We start from the raw sequence: 21,279 nt of genomic DNA on the forward strand, positions 1-21,279 counted from the left end.
ATGTTTACATGATTTAAATTTTCCCATGCAATTTGGTGGTGACGTGCGTGTGTGTCATATCTGTTTTTTTCCCCCCATCGTCCACGAGCAGTATTACCCCTCGATTGCATCACATGCTTTGCTCCAGTCTGGCTTTCATTAGCAGGCTGGTGGAGTTTCCTGGCTGGCTATGAAAACCAGTCAGATTTTCTAACCCCCACTTTTCCGCACACCCTCACATGCCCCACCACCACCACCATCAGGCTAACAGTATTCACTCCTTCTTTTCTTTCCAGACTGCAATGCTTCCGTCCACAAGGGCTGCAGAGACAGCCTGCTTGTTTGTGCCAAGGTGAAGATGAAGGTACAGGCCTCCTCGCAGTTACTCCTCCACTGATTCTGTAGTACTCTGTCCCGAAGCCAATATCGATTTTCTTTTCATTTATGCTTTTTCTCACCGTTTCTCTGTTTAGTTGCCCAACCAGCAGTTTGCGGTACCAGATTCGAGCTTGTTTCCTACAGTAACGATGAGGAACAAACGTGAGTGTAAAACCAGCTCAAGATTGCCTACACAGTTGTCACAGCCAGTAATTATTTGCAGATTTATCGCCAAACCTCTCTGATCCCCTAATGAGAGGAGATTGAAGGGTTTTTGTGCACATTTATTTTGTTCTGATAATTACTTACACTAAAGTTGGCAAAAAGTGTAGGTTTTATCTACACACCGTGACAAAGTGCTTCTTTGGGGTTGTTCTTAGGACCAGAGCTCAAAGTGTTGCTCACTAGAAAATTCAGCCACACACACACACACACACACACATACACATAAATATGATTTAAACAGATTTAAACTGTTAAATTATTACTAATAATCTTTAGTCAAAGGACAAAACTTTTTTCCTTTGAATAGAGAAGCTTTATGCTGTCTGCTTGCTCTGAAGTCTCCTAATAAATTATGTTTAAGAAGGTAGACAGTCTGTGAGGAGAGAAAAAGATGGACTGTATTTGCCAGAATACAGTCTTAAAACCATCACTTTTACCTGTCAGTGATTTAGCTTTTTAAATTTAGCATTTGGAAGCAATGACTTGTCATGAAACGGAGATTTCTAGCTATAGCAGAGGCCCCAAAAAGTCAGGATAAGTTAGGATCTCCTGCTGGTTTTGAAAAGTATTCAGATTATTTTTGTAATCTAAGTTTGCTCTGGTCCAGCTGGTGGGACAAAGGAACGCCCCTGGTCGGCCATCTTGCCCCCTGAGGACCATTCCACCTTAATGGTCCCATCACGGAGACACACCAGCATCATGACTTTCACGGGAAACAACCTCTCCAAGAGTCTCTCAATAAGCAACATTGCTGGGTGAGCTGCTCTGTGTGTGTATGTTGGAGTGAAATGTTTCTGTACTTCATCTAATTTCATTTTTAATAGCTTAGTTTTTAATGCATTATTTGACCCCTGTACAATGTGTTTAAACAGATATATGGGTAACTGTGTATGGCCTGTTACGAAGACAACATTAATAATGTGAATTTTATTATCATGTCTCCATTCAGTCCGGTGTTTGATGAGATGCCCATCAAAGGTCTGCGGTATCTCTCTCAGTCCACCGACTCGCTCAACAGAACCAACCAGGTCACAGAATCCATGGAATCACTTACTGATGAAGGTTAATAAAGGCACACACACACATGAATTCATTTTTCCACATTTTTCAATTTCAGTTAGTTTAATGTGAAAAAATAATTACTTTTTAAAAAAAATAAATAAATGATTAATGGATATACTGTACCGAACAGAAACTTAATGTGGTTTATCCAAACCTCTCACCTGTAAGCTATCGTATAAATGGAAGTTAGTTTTATTAATTCAGGCTGTGTTGTTGACTCAGGAACAGAAATGATGGATGGGCAGCTGATGGGGGAGTTTGAGGCCGAGGCCAAAGAGCTGGAAGCAGACTCGTGGAGTTTAGGTGTGGATCAGCAACACCTGCAGCAGCTGGGCAAAGAGCTGGTGAAGAGACAAGATGTCATCTACGGTAATCAGCACATATAACACTCACTGCAGTAACTTTGATTAAATCACATTTAATCTGAAGATAGTAATTGGCAAAGCAAGGAAAGGTAATAGTTTCCTAAATGGGGTAGCAACATTTTTAATCAAGCTCATTCTTGGCCTGGTTTCCTATATTTTTATGTGTCAGCTAGTAAGGAAGCATCTGGTCAGAGTGGACCAATGTTATTTAAAGCAGACAAAAACTCCAGAAAGGAGGTAATGCCTTTAAGCCCAGGATTAACAGTGTTAGACAAAATAAAAATGTCACTGCTGTTTCATCTGTGTCATTGTTATTTTCATGCCTGATGGACTTTGTTTAAGGGTGAACCTACAGTATTTTAATTGGCCCCCACTTAAGGACTTTCTCCTGAATTTTCTTCAGTTGTATCTACCAGGCTCTGTGATCTAGTACGGCTTTTTTACCTGATTTAAATGTGCACTGAGATACTCTTAATGCGCCTGAGCTGATTTGAATCTATTTGTAGTCAAATTTTCTTCGCATTCCTTTTACACGAGCTATGCAGTGACCCCCACCACCGTAGTTGCAGATCAATTGCAGAGTTATGAACTCTATAAAACTCTGTGCACCTCTGATACGGGGAGGGTATAGATGTATTTGAATAGCAGGTGGTGTATGCTGGTGGCTGTCATTTCAGCTTATTGTGCACCTCCAATTTTTTTTTTTAGGGTACCTGCTGGAGGCATGAGTCTCTGCAGGCATCTTATGATACATGAGTGCAGGGATTCCCAGATGGCACAGAGGCAGATTGCTGCAGCAGTTTGAAAATATGAGAAAGTCTGCAGAAAACTTTGGAAAAACCTCCATAACCACTTTGTTAGCGACTACTTCTTTTCCTGTTCCACCAGTGAAGCTGTTCTCTTTCTGAGCTGTGAAACCTGTTATTTAGGAGAATCATGCAGGGAATCACACACAAGTGGAAATGGCGATGGTGCGATGCTGATGTTATATGTCAGTGACTATGACGGAGACTTGAGTGTCATTTCCCTTCATGTCCTGCAGAACTGATGCAGACAGAGATGCACCACGTTCGGACGCTGCGCATCATGTCAGAAGTGTACAGCAAAGGCCTGCAGAAGGAGGTTCAGCTGGAGCAGCAGATGTTGGAGAAGCTCTTCCCCGTTCTAGATGATCTACTTGAGCTCCACACACAGCACCTACTGCGCCTGCTGGAGAGGAAAAAGGAGAGTCAGTTAGAGGGAAGAGTCTTTGAAGGAGGCTTCATCATCAGCAGGATAGGGGACATCCTGGTTAGCCAGGTGAGAGGGGGAGGGGCTGGTTCAAAATTCATTTCTAATCTTTACAGCTGATTTTACACAAGCTGGTTTTACAGAAAACCTAAAAGGTAACATGACTCTTTATTTTACAGAAACGAGAGATTTTTCTGAAAGGTTATCAACAGAGAATGCATGTGTGTTCATGGCTGTTATGAAAGGCAGCTGTTCTTAATCCCAAGTAATATAATGTCAACTGTTTGAATCCCTAATGTTGGTTTTTTTGTTCTCGTCTAAGTTTACACCTCTAAAGTAAATTTACACAATCTCTGAGTCAAATATTGCTCCCACAAACCCCAAACATTTGTCTCAACTCACGTTTGAAGTTCTGAAACTTTGAAACTAATGTTAGCTTTTTAACCTTTATTTATTTCTGCTCTACTAACATTAGTTTTTGTGTGCTTACATCTGTCAAATCCTTCTCTAGTTTTCGGGATCAAATGGTGAAAGCATGAAGAGGGTTTACGGAAGATTCTGCAGTCGCCACAACGAAGCTGTTAACTTCCACAAGGACCTCCTAACCAAAGACAAACGCTTCAAAGCGTTCATCAAAGTAAGCGTCAGGCTTCTCTCACGGATTTATCAAGTGTCTGTCACACAGCAGACGAACTTTCCGGAGAAGTCTCTTTTCATGCTTTTTGATGAAAACACATTTTTCTTCAGGATGTCTGGCTTTCCAGACATGATTGTGTTTGTTGAATAGAGTTCTGACATTGTTTTCTCTTGTATGGAAGTGCTTGAAGTAGCATTGAACAAAGAGCTTATTCTTATTCTGTGTTGCTTTCCTTTTAGTTTTATTATTTTGCATCTGCAGTTCATTTCAATCAGGGCATGTGCTGAAGACTTTTGAATAAAAGCTATATTACCCTCGAGGCAGTTTATTTTTATTATAGAAACGCCAGTGCTCGCCGTCATAAACAATAACAATAAACACCCTCTCAAGTACTACTGCTGTATTGTTCTACGCCAAATGAGTTTTGCAGCTTCTCGCTGGTTATGTGAGACCCTGCCACCTGTTGTGTGTGGGCATGTTTTACTAAAAGCACCTCTTGTTTATTCTTTCAGAAAAAGATGAGTAGCAGCATTGTGCGGAGGCTTGGCATCCCAGAATGCATCCTTCTTGTGACCCAGAGGATAACGAAGTACCCCGTGCTGATTCAGAGACTGCTGCAGCACACTAAAGGTTATTTTCATGTTGGCCTTTTTTTGTTTTTACTTTGTCTATAAAACTGGTAGAAACAGAAACATGAACTTGGTTCTAATTTTGCGGATACTGGATTACCACAGATTGCTGCCGAAGGCTAAATATACTGAATTTCTTATTCAACGATATATTTATTACATATTTTAAATAAACTAACAACCAAAGCAACTTCAAGAAACTAACCAAACAACCAAAAGACAAGAAGACATGCAAGAAGCAGTTTCCTCATCGAGTGTCACTTTGCAAGTGTGTTGCTAGTGAACATTACAGGCTGCAGTTGCCCAAATAAGGCCCTAATGTATTTACTACCCTTAAATATGTCGATGGTAGATGCTTCAGTTGGTTGACCTGGTTATTTCCGCTGTCGCTTCTATAGTCGTTTCTGTATTTCTATGGTTTGTGGATGCCCCTTAAATTTTAATTCAAAACTTCACTGAATTTCAATTAGTGCAGAAGAAATATGTGAATTTAAAGTTGGAGATTTAAGCAATATAATTAAGTCATTTTTTTCAGTTTTGACTTTAATTTGAGACGTTTTCACAAACCAAATACAATATTTTCTTTACATCATTCTCTACCATTTATATATTTATTTAGAGCATTTATCTATGTTAATATTTATCACATCACCTTTATCCTGAGAATTGAAAATAAACTCCTGGAGTACCTCATTATTAATATTTTTCCTGCCAGCATTCAGCTGTGCTCATACACTGAAAAGCCGCCCACAGCAGTGTGCCGTTTGTTTTAGGAAACATCCTGAAAAGTACAATTTCTCGCACGCAGTTTCATATATTTTGAGAAAAATGAGACATGTGCTGGATGGATGTTTATAGGATCATAGATCAAGCACACTTTGAGGAGCTGGAATATTTCACACCATATTTATATCTGATTTAAAGCAGCTCTCGTCAGCTGGCCTCCCACTGTGTACATTCTCTCTAATCCCTCCCCAAAGCCTGTTTATAGTTCTATGTGGGATGGGGGAGCTCTGCCTTAATCCCCAAGGTGCTTTAAGAAGAGTCTCTCCTGCCAACTCTGATATGTACTGAGAGGAAATAACACAGTAGAGTCACAGTTTGAGATTATATTTTGGTGCTTTGGAGCACCGACATACAACGCGGGAGGAAAATATTCCACTTTAGGGAAGGATGTTGCATGCTGAGCCCAAAACTCAAGAGTGTTATATTGAGTACAACAAGTGTGCATTCGGGACAGTTTGACTAGGGTTTTCCTCACTTTGCAGACTTAAAGGGCACTTGTGACTTTACTGTAATCCTTAGAGTACCCCAGCGGAGACTCCATGTTTTCTGACTCACAGCAGACCCTGATATTTTACTCCTTTGTTGTTATACTTTTAAAGAAAATCCCAGTACTTTTCTATAAATAAATGTTAAGCTTGAGTCACTTGACAGTGACTCAGCCGCTGTCAAGTTAATCAAGGCTTTTATGTGTGCACTTTATTTAGATAACCAGATGGCTTTTGCAGCTACGCTGATTAAAAATGTATTTCATTAGAAATAATTCCATCCTCGTTCTCTTTCCTGCTGAGCATAAGCTGAAACTGATATGTATTGGGTGTGTGTCCACTGCATGAGTCTGTCGCCAGCAGCTAGTTAGCAGATAATGCAAAGGAAGCGGTATCAGTCTTCTTGTCCAATTTGCTCCAAAGAAAATAAGTTAGATATTTGGATTTATAGAGTAAGGAGCATAGGAGCATTTTGTCTTGCAGACAATAGCTAATATTAATAAAAGAGAAAATGTAATATACACATACAGGCAGATGATACATTAAAGGAAAAATCTAACCCTTGGCCCAGTGAGCAGTGATCTGCTGGCTCTGATAAGCAGTGGGTGCTCTTATGGCTTGAGTCTACTTGTCCCCTTAGAGTAGAGAGTCTAATTCAGCCCACAGGTTGGCTTTACGAAGTCATCAATTACTACGGATTGTGATTTGTGGTGTGCACATGAAGGCATAAGTACAGGGAAATGAAAAAGTCTAGACAGCTAAAAAGTTTTTCTAAGTCTAAACAAGTTATTCTGTCTGTCCGTCCTTCCATCCAACCATTTCCTTCCACATCAGGGGTGACGGACAACCATTCGCATTCACATTCACACCTATGGCCAATTCAGACTCACCAGTTACCATAACTCCTTGTATGTGTTTGGACTTCGGAAGGAAGCCGAGTATGTGGAACAACCCACATGGGGAGAACATGCCAAATCCATACAGAACGACATATCTATTTTAATCATCGAGTAAAACACTGTTGTTTCTTAGTCACAAAAATCTATACATTTTGTGCTTTTCAGGTGCGATCTCTAAATTGTTCTGCAACGTTCTCCAAAATTATCAAAACATCAAATGGCAGAATAGGGAATGATGTTAAAGCTACACTGAAGGTATTCTGGCTCAAAGTATTGCTCGAATATCATACAAGACACTTAATGATCATTTTAATTTGCTATATATATACTGTAAATAAAGGTTTTTCGTTAGACATGTACAAGATTTAAAAACAAATTATAAGAAATAAGCTTAACTGTCTCTATAATAATATGTGTGACTCACTGTGACCAGCTAATACCATAAAAAAGCTCTCAGTACTCTTCCAGTGAGTGGAAATGCAGCCACAGTTAAAATACTGAAATGAGAAGTAAAATGTCACTTCATCGTCTGCCGCACTTAAACACCACCTGTCTGAGCTGTTCAGGGTTAAGTGTTAGATTGGAGTCATTAAACTACCAAATGTAACGGTGCTCCATTTTTGCTTCAGCTGGTTTGAAATCACATTCCTATGGTAATCTCTTGTAGAATAAATTTTCTAAAATCTTGTCACACGTCTAACACAGAGAGCGACGAAGACTACTTTGACCTGACGGAGGCTATTCGACTCGTGAAGGAGGTGATAGCGGCGGTTGATAGCAAGGTGAACGAACACGAGAAAAGACGGCGCCTGAAGGAATTTCACGGCCGTATGGACAACAAGTCGATCATGATGATGAAGAACGGGCAAATTTTTGCCAGGGAGGATCTGCTTAGGAGGCGGCTGATCCACGATGGAGCGCTACAGCTGAAAAACACCCAGGGAAGACTAAAGGGTGAGGAGTTTCTTTTCTTTTTAGGGTCTAAAATTTTAATGTTTTTAAAGTAATCCAACAACAACTGATTTTCTTCTGGTCGTCTTCCAGAGGTTCATGCTCTGCTCCTATCAGACGTCTTCGTCTTCCTCCAAGAGAAAGACCAGAAATATGTCTTTGTCATGCTGGTAGGTCATATCTTTCCCTCTCCTTTGCCCTACAGTTATGAAGAACTCATGACTGCTGCCAGAGATGATGCTGTCATATTTTCCTCTCCCACTGTTGTTGCTGTTAGCAGTAGCTGCCCTTCTTAGCTATCCCATTGTGAAATAATGCCTGCCTCTTGCTAGCACGCTAGCTGCACCTAATAAAGCTTATCTGGCCCTGGGCTCCTTAACCCAGCTGTGATAAATCATATAGGTTTGAGTTGTTTTTTCCATGTTTACAGGACTCACAGCTTCATGGCATGCCACACTCTCTCCCCTTTCCGCGTCTCACACTCGCAGGAATGGAAACAGAGGCAGGCCGGTGGCTTAATAATCACATCCATCAGTAAAAAAAAAAGCAAAAAAAGCCTGGCATGTTTGAGTTGGAGCTGTTGACATTAGAAAGGGGAATAACATGTGGTTTGAAATGGATGGTAGCCATGTGGAGAGGGTTTGTTTTTGAGAGTATAGGCATCAGTTCTGTGGATCAACAAGAGTACATGCAGCTACTGTAGCAGGTCATAGATCATCACCACCTTTACAGGAACACAAACCTGTAGAGCTAAAAGAGAATGGATGATAGGAAATAAACAAAAAGATGAGGAGAATCTAAATGTTTTCAGCTGAAACATTTGGAGCTTTATTACCAAACCTGCATATTATAGATTTGGCTCCATATTTTTGTGTTACGTATATTCAAGCTGCTGTTACTTATATGGGCATGTGCTTAAGACAGGGGAGTATTGCCTTGCCTCTTTCAAAGGCCTGAACAACTCAAAGCTGAGAGGTTTGACAAAAACACAAAACAAGAAGGAAAAGCAAAAGATCTTTCGTCATATTTGCTTTAAATGTACAGCACAGCTTTCCGCCGCGACAATGGCTCCAAAATTTAAACCTGCTTTTACTTCATTACTCTGAGGCTGACCTCAAAGATGCTTTTTTCTAAAGAGCTGTCTGTGGCTCCATATCTTTGCTGAAATGACGATTCAAACATCAAAATGACAGCAATGATCTTCTTTGAAAGCAGAAATTGTCTCTTAGGAAATGGTTACACCCCAGCTTTCTATTTTGTTGCATTCAGTGCTCTTAGCTTGGTGGTGTACAGATGTGGTGGCCATGCTCTATTGTGTCTAGTGTGATGTGTGCATCATCACCACAGCTCGAAGCTGGGAGCCCAAAAATGAACAAAGCTAAAGTGACTTCTTGCTTTTTTCTCATGGGTTGATGGGAAAAAAGTTACATAAGCTGCACAGGAATGGTAGCCATTGTAGTTCAAACTCAAATGTAACTAGAAAAATTTGCATTTCCTGCGAAAATGCTGTGTGGATGCCTTAACGCTGAAGCTGTCTGCTGAAAAGCTGAAAAAGAAGAAAAGTTACAAAAAGTTGTATGGTGGTGAAAACAAAAATTTCACCGTGAGCAGGGTTCGAACCTGGCCCTCCTGGTCTGAAGGCAGCTACTCAGCTCACTGAGCCAAACTTATACTCACAAAGAAGAGGTGGACAGACTGACCATTCTGCTGAAATGAGCAGAAGCTGCTGAGAATTGTGCTGATAAGAGGTGAAAAGGCTGAAAATTTTGCAGAAAAGAGGTGAATCAGCAGAATTTTTGCTGAAAAGAGGTAAAGAAGCAGAACGTTGCGCTGAAAAGAGATGAATCAGCAGAATTTCTGCTCAAAAGAGTTTTTTTCTGAAAACAGCTGAGATTTGTGCTAATAACAGGTGAAAAGGCTGAAAATTTTGCAGAAGAGGTGAATAAGCAGAATTTGGGCTGAAAAGAGGTGACAATTCTGCTGAAAAGAGTTCAATCAGCAGAACTTCTGCTGAAAAGATGTTTTTGCTGAAAATAGCTGAAAAAGCTGGGATTTGTGCTGAAAACTGGTGAAAAAGCTGAAATTGAGTTAAAAAAGTTTAACTGTTAACTGAAAGAAATGTTGCCATAAGTGGGATTTGAACCCGGGCCTCCCAGTCTGAGAACGGATGCTCATCTCACTGAGCTAAAACACAGGCCTGCCCGGCAAGGAAAATCAGTGACACCACTGATAATATGGCAGAAATGGGCAAAAAATATTGCAAAAAAAATTCAATATCTCAAAAAGTATAGAAGTTATGAGCACCAAAAGTCATAGCGCACATTAGCAGAAAGAGCAGAATTTTTTAAAGTTTGAACTGAGAAAATCGGCTGAAAACTGAGGGAGTAGTTAAGCGCCAAAAAACGTACGGAAGCAACTAGAATAAAGTAGAATAAAGAATAAAGAGAAACAGGAACTCAATAGTGTGGAAGCCCTTTTAGGGCATCCACACAATTGGACAAATTAGCAGCATGTTAAACACTTTCAGTCAGTGACTTCCTAAAGCTTGGAACCAATGATCATCACAAAGAAAAGACTTCCTCTGAAATATTTTTGCTGGTTTTACTCTTCTCGTCTTCAGTTGGGTTTTTGTTTTTGTTTTTTTGGAGTCTTTTTGCTTGGTTGCTTTTCTTTGCTATGGAAAGGATCCTGTGATCATCCACTACTGCTCTCTTCTGTGGACATCAAGGCCTTTTTATGTAGCTGAGTGTGTGTTCCCATTTCCCATTTTTTCCCATCCACACGTACTAAAGCTCTTGATCTGGTCTCTTTTAATGTTCCCCTTCTTTCTCTCTGTGATCTTCTGCGTTGCATGTTGTGGGATTTCTGAATGCAAATGCCGCACCTGAATTAATCTCCAGACCTTTTATCAGTTTAACTGACAAAGAAGTGTCTGAGAAATAGCCCACATGAGTTCCTGCAAATTGACGACTGTTTTTTGGTGAAAGTATCAATTAAAGGTGACAATTTGCACTTATTTTTAGGTGACTGATGTAAGAATACACAATTTCCCCCTCTTCATGTTGAATGTGGAGTGTTTTTAGTGCAAACTCAATCTTTCTGTTCCATTTGTTGAGCTGCATTGACAACATTGTTTTCCCTCTAAAATACTCACTTGATTTGGTTTAAACTGTAGAACGTGTGCTGTGGATTTTCTTCCTATTGTTTACAATGTAGTCACACCAGGAAGACAAACACACAGGAAAAAAACTCAACCTATTCTTTAAACCTCAGACAAGTGGTTGGAGAAAAAATGTAGGGATGTGGTTACAGCTTTGGAGTTTTACTGGTTTGAGAAGAAATGATGCAGTGGTTTGTGGTGTACTAAAATGTGCTTTACAGTGTTGGCACTCTTAAGAATGCAAGGTTAGCAGAGGCTCTGTGCATCAGCCGACAGCCATGATAATCGTAAAATTAGCCAGAATGTCACTTTGGCTTCTTCTTTTCTCTTTATTCTATATTTTTCATTTTCCCCTTTGTGTCTGTGATCTTCTTTCCCTATCCATCCCTTTGTCTTTGTTTCTCTTTCGCTTTTCTCCTGTAATTATCCTTTTTCCTCCTCTGCTTTAGCCCACCCTTCTTCCTGCCTTTTCCATCCTCTTCCCTGATCCTCACCATTTGTTTCCCCTCCACCCCCTTTCCTCCCTCCTGGCCCTCCCCTTATCATCTCTCCTCTCTCTTTTTTTTCCTTCTCTTTTTTCATTCTCCTCCCATGTCGCCTCTCTCCCTGCAGGATCAGCGCTCCACCGTGATCTCCCTCCAGAAGCTGATTGTCAGGGAGGTCGCTAACGAAGAGCGCGGCCTCTTCCTCATCACGGCAGGCATAGAGAAGCCGGAGATGATGGAGGTCCTGGCCAGCTCGAAAGAGGAACGCAACACCTGGATGCAGCTCATCCAGGAAGCCATGCAGTCTATGTGAGTAGAATTCATGTCAGTGTTTTTATTTTAAGACATATGAAGACTAAATATATTAATGTACTTGACACACAATTATTTTTGCATCTTGTAATCTACATGTAAGAGAAAGCTTAGACCCTGATCTTTTCTGGTTTACTATAACCTGTAACCTCTTCCGCAGAAGAAACTCTGCCTCCACTGTGCTTTACGTTAAGGGCTCTGTCTCTTAGAGTTCATCACCAGTCCATCTGTGATGTAAACCACGAGTTAGACCAAGCCCAGTTCTGTGGACAGAGCACTGTGCTGTCAGGAGGATTAGCACTACCCTACCTGGGGATAGGATGTACTCAGGGACAGTCTAATGCTGGTTTGGCTTCAAGGACAGCTCGCTATAAGCAGAGGATTATTTGAATGCAGCCAGTGGGAAGGAGAGAGATTAGGCACTCTGTCTCCCTCGCAGTCTGACTTCTGTCAAAACACAAATGGAGATCATGCTATTGGCAGAAATGATTTTTTTTTTTTTAAAGGCTATGGCTTCTTTTTTTTCTCTTGAACTAAAAACACCATGTGCTCATGTGCTTCAAACTTTTGGGAGAGTTGTCTGTTGTCCTGTGGGACAGATGCACAGACTGATTGGTCGTAGATCAGTGTGAAGCTAATGGTTATTTTCATGACTCATCTTTTTAAGAAGTCTAGAAATCTGTAAAATGTTGCAAATTAATGAAAATGTTTCAGAATACTGTTTTTAAGTTTTTAATTACCAAAACTCTAGGGAATAATTTAACTCCAGTTAATTGATTAAACACTTGTACACTGTAAGTGATGTAGATTTCTGGTTGTTTGTTGGTCTTTAATCCTGTCTAATTTATGGGATGTTGTACATCATCTTTATTTTCTTTATTGGACAGGGACAAGGATGAGGATGAAGGGATTCCCAGTGAGACGGAAGATGACAAGAGACAGCTAGAGACTAAAGCAAAGGAAATGAGAGGTGAGAGAAATCTATTAAATTTGTTTGTATGATAGCAAGCACACACACACATTTGCCTGAGATTTCTCACTGTTTGTCTTTGTGTCTTCCTGTCTGTCTGTCTTTGCTGGTCAGAACTGTTGAGGCAAAAGGATACAGAAATCATGTCTCTGCTGGAGGAGAAGGTGCGGCTTTTCAGAGGGATGTGGGAGGGCGTGAGCCCAGGCGAGGAGGCCTGTCGGCAGGTCCAACCTTTCTTCAGGTCACCCTGCAGCCTGGAGCCGCCTGGGGGGGCGTCCATCATGAAAGATGCCCTGCAGGAAGGTAAGAAAGAGGGGTTTCTAAGATGTGTGCTGTGGATGCGTCATTCATTGAGTATTCTGAGAAATAAATTTGAATGAACGAAAAAACCACAGTGAGAGGCTTGTATGCTAACATTGTTACAGATTGTTAGTATGTGGCATGTGTCATTGCTGCTTTATGAACATAAAGTACATCTTACACATGTTATCCTGTTTGCATTTTTAAATTTTATCATCTAGGCAAACTTAAAAGTATATAAGAAAAGTATATAAAAGATTGAGTTGGTAACTGCGATATCCTGAAGTTGTGTTTTTAAAGCCTTAAACTAAGCATTTCCTAAGCATTTCCTAATCATGCCCGGCCCTTCATTGTCTGTTTTACTTTAAATGATATCATAAGTTAGAAAATAAACATCAGATATAAATCAGATTGCAATTGCAAACCTTCAAACCTGTCAGGGTGGTTGCAGTCGGTCTGAGTCAAATTGTAATTGTGTGGAGACAAGTTGCTTCCCACCAGGCAACCTGTGATCAAAACTGATCGCAAGGTGACTGAGGATGTTGTACACTGCAACTACTTGCAATGAATCTCTGACACCAAAAACATTCAATTGAACCACTGGGCAACCACTGATATTTTTTTCTAGTTGGAAGGAGGGTTCCTTTCCTTCCTTCCTCTTTTTACTCTGGTGTGACTGAGCTATTAGCATCCATTCTGGTGGGCATCTGTACTAGACACTGGGCAGACGTGCTTGTCAGATCCCCAGATCACCTCAACTGGCTCCTTTCGATGTGGAAACGTAGCAGCTTTTATTGAGCCCCTTGCAAATGACTGATCTCATCAACCTGTTTCTAAGGGACAAGCCACTCTGCCTTCGAAGAAAGCTCATTATCGCTGTTTGTATCCACAGTCTCATTCTTTCAGTCACTATCCAAAGACCATGACTATAGGTGAGGATAGGGAGGTAGGCGGACCATTTTTTGCGTTTTAGTTTTTTGGTCTATTCTCCTTTTAGTGAGGTTTGAGTTCTTAACACCAAAGCGGTCCAAACACCGCATTGGTAATAAAACAGGGTATTATAACTTCTCATTGAAGAGAAAGCACTGACTCATTCATATGTATAGCTAATTTCAATTATTAACCAAAACTTGTGTCATGACATGAGGCATAAAGCCATCTGCTAAAAAAGCACCTTATTGTTTTTCATCGATTATGCACAAATGGGCAGTTCTGCCCTCACTTTTCATAATAAAGTTCTGATAATTTTTTTCCACCACACATTTTTGAGGCTAAGGGTGAAAAGGATGCACTTTGGCAACCACATGGAAAAATTCACTGTACAAAAACAACTGTGACTTTCAGTTCTTTTTGTATGTAAGGAGTTTATATACAATTTGTATGTAAAGAAAACTTGTTTATTCATTTTAATTCTTCTGATGAGAGCCTACTATGTTATTAATCCCTAAGGAAATGATGTAATTGAGTATGTAATGAGCTCAGTAGTTGGATCCCTGCATAGCCCGAGAGAGAGAGATTCAAGTGTATAGCAAACATTAAAGGAGTCGGGATGCGGTTTGAGATTTTACTCCAGCGCTTGTTGTTGCTTTGGCAGTGTTGTTCATCAAATGTTTATTAGAAGAAAGCTGAGAGGTGAGCTGAGAGCAATTACTGTATCCTGTGGTAAAGGTATTGAAATGTGGAGAAAGACTGCGATAGGATTGACTTTAAATTTAAAAAGCTGGGTGAGTGAAAAATAAACATGCTAAATATTTATTTAAGGAGTATTTGTAGATTTTAAAACATGATTTGAGATAAACCTACTTTCACTTGTTTCCAAGTGAGTTTGGCTTTTTATAATCATTTTAGGTTTTTGGTATTCCTCTATAGTATTCACTTTACTTATCATTTGCACTGCTGTATTTCTAGTGTATGGGTTTACTTTGGATTTTACATGATACAGTCTAACAACAACATGCAGGGATTTTGTGAATTTTAAGATGATGTTTTCAAGGTTTGAAAAGTGCTTGGATTTTGGATTAAGTGCTTGAAACTGTATTTGCATTACTTTAATGGGGAATTGCTGTTTGAATATTAGATAGTTTGCTTTTTAGATAATTGAAAAGAATAAATTGGAGAAAGTTTAATAACGTTTGTCTTGTGGATAAATGAAGACATGTCTGCCTGAGCCTTCTGAGCATGATGCTGCAGTGTGATGTGCCAATCTTTTTTCCATGTGTACCCTTTGACAGATCAGTGGGTTGGAGTTTGTTATTCTAATAAGCATTAGCTTGAAAGCTGAAAACTGTAAATGCAAAAAAGATCAAGCAGCCAGGGGAGTTTTAGCTCCGTCCTACAGTCAAGAATGGAAGCAAATGATTGCATAACCAACCAACCATCAATCACAGTGTATATTTAAAGAACTTTGAAATAACATTTTAGATATAATTAATGACCAAAATTCTCATGGACATATCCATCTGATGTCTGATATCTATTAATTGATATCGGGTAAGACCGCAACACAAATAAAATCTCTAGGAATTATCACTTCCTATCCTTCCATTTCCGTAGACTAACGAGCGTGCTGGTTGGAAGGCCCTCTCCTTCATCATCTTCAGCATTCCTAACAGTGAACTGCAAACTCAGCAGGCTGTGGGGCCTAAATTAAGCCACCGTGGCCTTAACAGCAGTGCAACTGCACTGTCTTAACTGTACAGAGGTTACATGAATAGTGCCATTGTGTGCTAAGAATTGGAAACAAAAATAATTTAAGAGAGTTTGATCTATTTTAAGGATTTTTACCAGTAAATGTGGATTTAAGACAATTTTGGACTTTTTATGGGCCCATTGATGTCCTCTTGTAGCACAATGACATCAAGCTTTGAGTAATAATGAAGAGAAACATCAATTTTGATTATGAATCCTTACCGTTCTTAAAATGTAGTTGAATATGACTTGAATATGACAAAATGAAGAGAAGAGCTGAATCTGTTCTTGGTGTGTGTTCTTGTCTGTGAAGGAGCCGAGTAGCTTCGGTGGTCAGAGTGTGACTTGCGTAAGGAAACAGCTCCTTATTATTATTTAGTCCCGCTGCAGGCAAAGAGTGTTCCACAAAAATCTGGAGCTGGTTAAAAATACAAAGGATTTGTTTTAAAGTTTACAGGTTTGGTAAGTTTGTGACAGTTCAAAGAAAAACAGGCTGCAGCTCTGATGGAGGTTGGATGAATGAAGGAAAACTCCTGTAATGATTATAACTTTTCAAACTAGCAGTAAAAGTTTACCTACTCTACAGCACAATGTCTTTTTCACCTCGTCCTTGTAAAGCCTGGAGCAGTAATTGTCCTTATTTGATATGTGAATTGGCAGCAGTAATGTGATTTCTCCTCCTCAGGTTATTGTGTTTTACTGAGAATCTGCCAGACAGGAAAGGTCACAGTGTGGCATCTGTACACTGTATGCTGATAGCAATGCACACATCTTTTCAGAGTTTCTATAAATTTCAAATTGCGAAGATGTTTAAACTTTTAGTGAAGAGGCTCTGTGGCACTAATAGGTTGTCAATAGTTGCTTAGCAACAGGAGCCAGTAGCAGCCTGCCAGGATATATGGCTGCAGAGCTGAACTGTAACACAGTTAGCTGGATAATTCACTTACTGACCTGCACGTTGATGTTTCCCTCTGTGTGTGTCCGTGACAGTGGAGACGTTACAGACACTGGTGAATGGCAGCCTGGGCGGGGCCATGGCCAGCGTCCAGGAGGGAGGAGGAGGTGGTGCGGGGCCGGTGTGTTTGCCCCGCAGGGCTGAGACTTTCGGAGGCTTCGACAGTCACCAGATGCACAGCAGTAAGAGTAAGTGTGCTGCTCTGGACATTTGTTGGTGTCTTTTTCCTTTATGTTTTATTTTCTTCTTCTTCATTTTTTTAAACATTGTGCAATCCAGTGCAGTGAAACATGCTGAACCCCCACCTGCTTGTCAAGATAACTGCACCGACTTAGTGACTGGACTGCAAATGTGTGACAACACTGCTGAAAGCCAAAGCACAGTTTTAAAAGTGGAATATTTCATTTTTCATCTTGAAACGGGGTTTTGGTGGTCATACCCACCTCTCCCCACAATTCCCCTGTTCAGAGCAGTTAGATAAAACATTTCAGACGGAGGCTTGGACAGCAGAGCTGGAGCTTCCTGAGGGAAAGGTGGCCTGGGGCGATATCTCTGAACTGGTGGCTTGCAAGCTGATAGTGTCGAATCCATTGAACCACAAGAGCTGTAAGAGGTCCAGATCTCTACATCGCCAGCCTTACCTGGAAAACTACAGCAAAACAATGATATTTTTGTCTAAGGGGGATGTCTCTTAAACACTAGTTCAGCCTTGATTTATTTAAACAAGCAAACATAATGAAATATGTTCCCTTACATTAGTCTCTATAACAGAAAGATAAATGTGTGGACAGTTAATTATATTTTAAAGTAAATGTAGACTTTACAGAGTTCTCTGTAGGTGGAGAAGGAAGAAAATGTAAATCAAAGAATAGCAGTGAAACTAAAAAAAGAAAAAAAAAAAGGCAAAGCATAATTTTCAGATGAGATGTCAGATTCAACATTAACATAAACACAACATAAATGTAGGTCAGCAGATAATCTTTCCGCAGAGACTATGTGAGAACCACTTATTTTATTGACATAGCAAACCCGGCTGTAACCTTCACAGGAGTCGCTTGTTGACAACATAAAAACTGTAATACTTTGGATTTTTTTGGGTGGTGGGGGAGGGGGGTTTACAAAAGCTCTCAACTGTTTTCCTGCAGACTGTTTGAGAGCTTGCATATCTGTATGGCCTGCTCTGCTGTGCTGATCTGTCAGACTCTGAAATGTAGTGAGAATTTCTCATTTTCCATACATCTAAAGAAAGGATGGCCGCCAAGGAAGACGACTCTGTGTCAAAAGCATGAATTATATCTACGATTCCCTCAATTTTAAGTGTCATTTCTGTTTTTTAAAATCATAGAATTTCACTATCACACAAAATTGCACAGAATCTCTCTCTAATGGTAAACGAAGGACTTTTATTAACCTTGTCAGAAACGACAGAGTGGCGAGAAAAAGGGTTTTTTCTCTCCTCCTTGCAGGTAGGAGTTGATCAGCTTGAGGTCTCAGTTGATATTAATATTAATCATTGTATCACCTCACATTATTTCAGTATGAACACCAAATAAATTCTTATGTACACCACGTCTACCAACTCTTTAAGTTACAAATCAACAAACTGCTTTTTTCTTTTGATAAAAGCTAAAGCTTCGGTGTTCATTTAGCTAATTTTGTTCCTCTTCTGGGGCCTGATTAGAAGCCGGAAGGAAAATTGGCCAAAATGCAGACTGCATAAGTTAATAGACTTTCAGCATCACAGCTCTGTCATTAAGATGTGGAGATTTGACTATAATTGCAGTGTATTTATTTAATTAAATCCATGTGTCATTTAGATGCCATTGTTTTTCAGCTGCAGCCCTGGTGGTGTTAAATGGCAAATGTGGGGGAAAAAAACAAAACAAAACTACAAAATTAGTAAAAATGGATCTGAAGAGGTTGATTTTTGCAACCTGTAGTTACTTCACTGTTCACACTGCACGCGAAAGCGCATCAAATCCGACTTTTTTGACCCATATCCAATCATGGTATGACAGTGTGAACAGCACAAATCCAAAAACAGACGCCAATTATCAGCGCTGGAGAAGCGCCTGAGAAGACATCGTGAACGCTTCCTGTCCATCCCGTGTAGATGTTAGTGAAACTGTTGGGAAGACAACGTGAACATTTTATTTGTACTGTATAATCTGCAGATTCTGACAGAAATCTGCAACTATCCTTTGAAGCACCGCTCCTCTAAAACAGCAATAAGTATAATTATCAGGCCATATGTAAATAACAAAATAACTTAAAGCAAAATTGGGGAATGTAAAGTCCGAAACAAGTCTTTATATTAAGGTCCATCAGTCAAACAATACTGTTTGGTCTGGGTCTGAACAGAGCGCGTTGTGTGTGACGTCTTCTTTTGCGCATGCGGGCCACTTTGAGGGTCCACACAGGAGCGCGTTTGCTGTCACATTTTATTTGTAGTGTGAACAAGCAGACAAAAAAATCAGATTTAAATCCAAAAATCGGAATTGAGCATTAAGACCTGCAGTGTGAACGTAGCCTAAGTCTCCATCCTGCTTCATAAAACACAAATTTTGCTTTTCAGTTTCAAATTTGTGCTCATATTCGCCACCAAAACTTTTCACCAAGAAGAAAGAGTTTGCATTTAATCACCCACTTTCTGATAAGTAACCATAATTCAGTCAGGACCATTGTAATCAAGAGGCTGTTATTTCCATCTGCAGTAGTTTAGATTTGGCGGTTTGGCTCTGTTCTGGGACATTCCCACTGTTCCATGTGCACATATGTGGAAGTAAAGGCAACATGAGCTGCCATAACAGAACAGCCATTAATGACAGGCGTTGTCAATGATTAAGTTGCAGCATCAAAAGAGGATCTGGGGTGGTGGGGGTTGCAAAGCAGCCTGCAGATGTGCCACAGCTGTGGAGAGGCTAAAGGTCCTGGCATGATTTGGTGCTGGTAGTCTGTAGCTGCTACACAGAGCTTTGCAGACCCATGTCTACATGTCGTGGCTGTCTGCTGTCACCAGGAGGCAATGTCAAAAATATGTGGATTACCTGGAATCCTTCATATATGTCTGTGCTCTCACTGATACTTCAAAGAACTTAAACTGTTCAATGACATGACATCTGACCACTGCAGTGTTTCGGATCTTTTTCTGTGTGTTTCTGTGTCTTTCTTTGTGGTGAACTTGTGCTCTGCAGTGCTTTCCTTTCCTGTTCACCCTAGCTGTTTTTGGTTTGTTTTTTCCCCAGCATTTGACTTTGACTCAGCAGAGCAGCTTACTGTTGTTGGGTTTGTTTTTGTTTTGTTTTTTGAGGACATAGCCTTTTGTTTGGTTGAATTCCAGCAATCATTTTTTAAATTTTATATATTATTTTTATTTATTTTTTTTGCATAGCCAAAGACATTAAATCCGACTTGAAAAAGATTCAATGGCACACCCTATATAAGATATGTATAGGGTAGCTAGCTGAACAGTCAGCTGATGATGGCTGGTCTGCCAGAACTGTGGTTAAGCTAACACTGTGGGGATTTTAATGGTTTTCCCTCAGTGAAAATCACTGATTATAATCACATTTGTCTTATTTCATATTCTAGCTCTTAGAGGTCTCCTTTTGTCTTGCAGCACTCTTCTTGATCTCATCTTTTTTTCCTGTGGTTTCCCTTTATATCAGGTGGAGACAGAGATGAGAGTGAGGACATGGCGGGAGACCTGCGCAGGACGGAGTCCGACAGCGTTTTAAAGAAGGTCTGCATCCCAGCAGCCAGTTATTCTCCTTGACTCTGAAGCCAATGTGCCCCTACACGTCACAGAGAACCTGAGGGCATGTGTGGGGGTGCATTTGTCCTCCAACACTAACAATACCATTAAGATGAATTTAACTGCTTCTCTCCCTCCAATGAATTAGCCTCTTGACTCTTCCTGCCAGGTCCCGTTGCTAATGGCGACCATCAGTTGTGTAGGATTCAATAGATGATGGAAATGAATGGAGTGCCTTTAGGTGCTGCTATTGTAGCTCTGCACTGGATGCCAGCCTTTGTAGTCATTTATACTGCATATACCAGCAGCTGGACTGCACATTATTGTGTCTTGAATCTTTTAGCAGAGACAGGCTACAGTAAACGTAATGTGCTGTTTAATAAAGAAAAAGGAGCCAGCTATTCACCAGGCCATTCCTTGTAAATGCTGCTTTCTGAAAACAGAAGGGAAGCATTTAATTTTTCTTAACATTTCACCCTAGGCATGGTGCCAAAGTTCAAAGAGAGTTCAGCAGTAAAAGAAGGAGGGTGTTCAGAAGTCCGAGTCATCATTAAAAAATACAATGCAGGGTTGATTCCAGCCTTCCATCTTCTATTGTATTCACGTTGGTCTGTGCCGTTCTTTTGTAAACTGAAAATTCCTTTTTAGAACCGTTCGTCTCGTCCCCATTTAAAATAAAGCGGCACGACACTAAATCCGTCATACATAATCATAGCCAGATACAATTAGACTTCACAGCACACCCACATGTGCAGCTTTAATCACATTCGCTCAGTGATATATACAGTATACAGGCCCACATACGCATACTGTACACAAGAGCAGATGTTTGCATGCGAGTACATTATTGTGTTTTAGCTTACTCAGTGTGTCTTAATGTTTGTGTGCAGGGAGGAAACGCCAACCTGCTGCAGCTGCTGAAGAGGAACAGTGAGGTAACACTGACTTCCTGTGTCTAATTCAGTTCAAGTCGCTGTTTACATAGAAACTGCCAAAACCCCGTGTCTACGGCATTGTTACCGGCATTAA

General features: G+C 40.3%; 1 protein-coding gene across 6 annotated transcripts in view; it reads left to right on the forward strand.

The window, feature by feature from the left end:
- LOC100697740 (A-kinase anchor protein 13) overlaps nt 1-21,279 on the forward strand; it is a 124,662-nt gene that overhangs the window by 93,725 nt on the left and 9,658 nt on the right. For all 6 annotated transcript variants that reach the window (XM_025907818.1, XM_025907823.1, XM_005447695.4 and 3 more), the window contains 16 exons: nt 276-343; nt 453-519; nt 1,190-1,337; nt 1,532-1,644; nt 1,867-2,013; nt 3,052-3,308; nt 3,751-3,876; nt 4,389-4,506; nt 7,381-7,629; nt 7,720-7,796; nt 11,399-11,580; nt 12,471-12,553; nt 12,668-12,856; nt 16,532-16,684; nt 20,165-20,238; nt 21,141-21,185. In XM_025907818.1, the coding sequence (XP_025763603.1) occupies nt 276-343; nt 453-519; nt 1,190-1,337; nt 1,532-1,644; nt 1,867-2,013; nt 3,052-3,308; nt 3,751-3,876; nt 4,389-4,506; nt 7,381-7,629; nt 7,720-7,796; nt 11,399-11,580; nt 12,471-12,553; nt 12,668-12,856; nt 16,532-16,684; nt 20,165-20,238; nt 21,141-21,185 (2,096 nt within the window). The remainder of the gene's footprint in view (nt 1-275; nt 344-452; nt 520-1,189; nt 1,338-1,531; nt 1,645-1,866; nt 2,014-3,051; nt 3,309-3,750; nt 3,877-4,388; nt 4,507-7,380; nt 7,630-7,719; nt 7,797-11,398; nt 11,581-12,470; nt 12,554-12,667; nt 12,857-16,531; nt 16,685-20,164; nt 20,239-21,140; nt 21,186-21,279) is intronic.

This window comes from Oreochromis niloticus, linkage group LG1 (assembly GCF_001858045.2).
Source record: "Oreochromis niloticus isolate F11D_XX linkage group LG1, O_niloticus_UMD_NMBU, whole genome shotgun sequence".
Classification (NCBI taxonomy): domain Eukaryota; kingdom Metazoa; phylum Chordata; class Actinopteri; order Cichliformes; family Cichlidae; genus Oreochromis; species Oreochromis niloticus.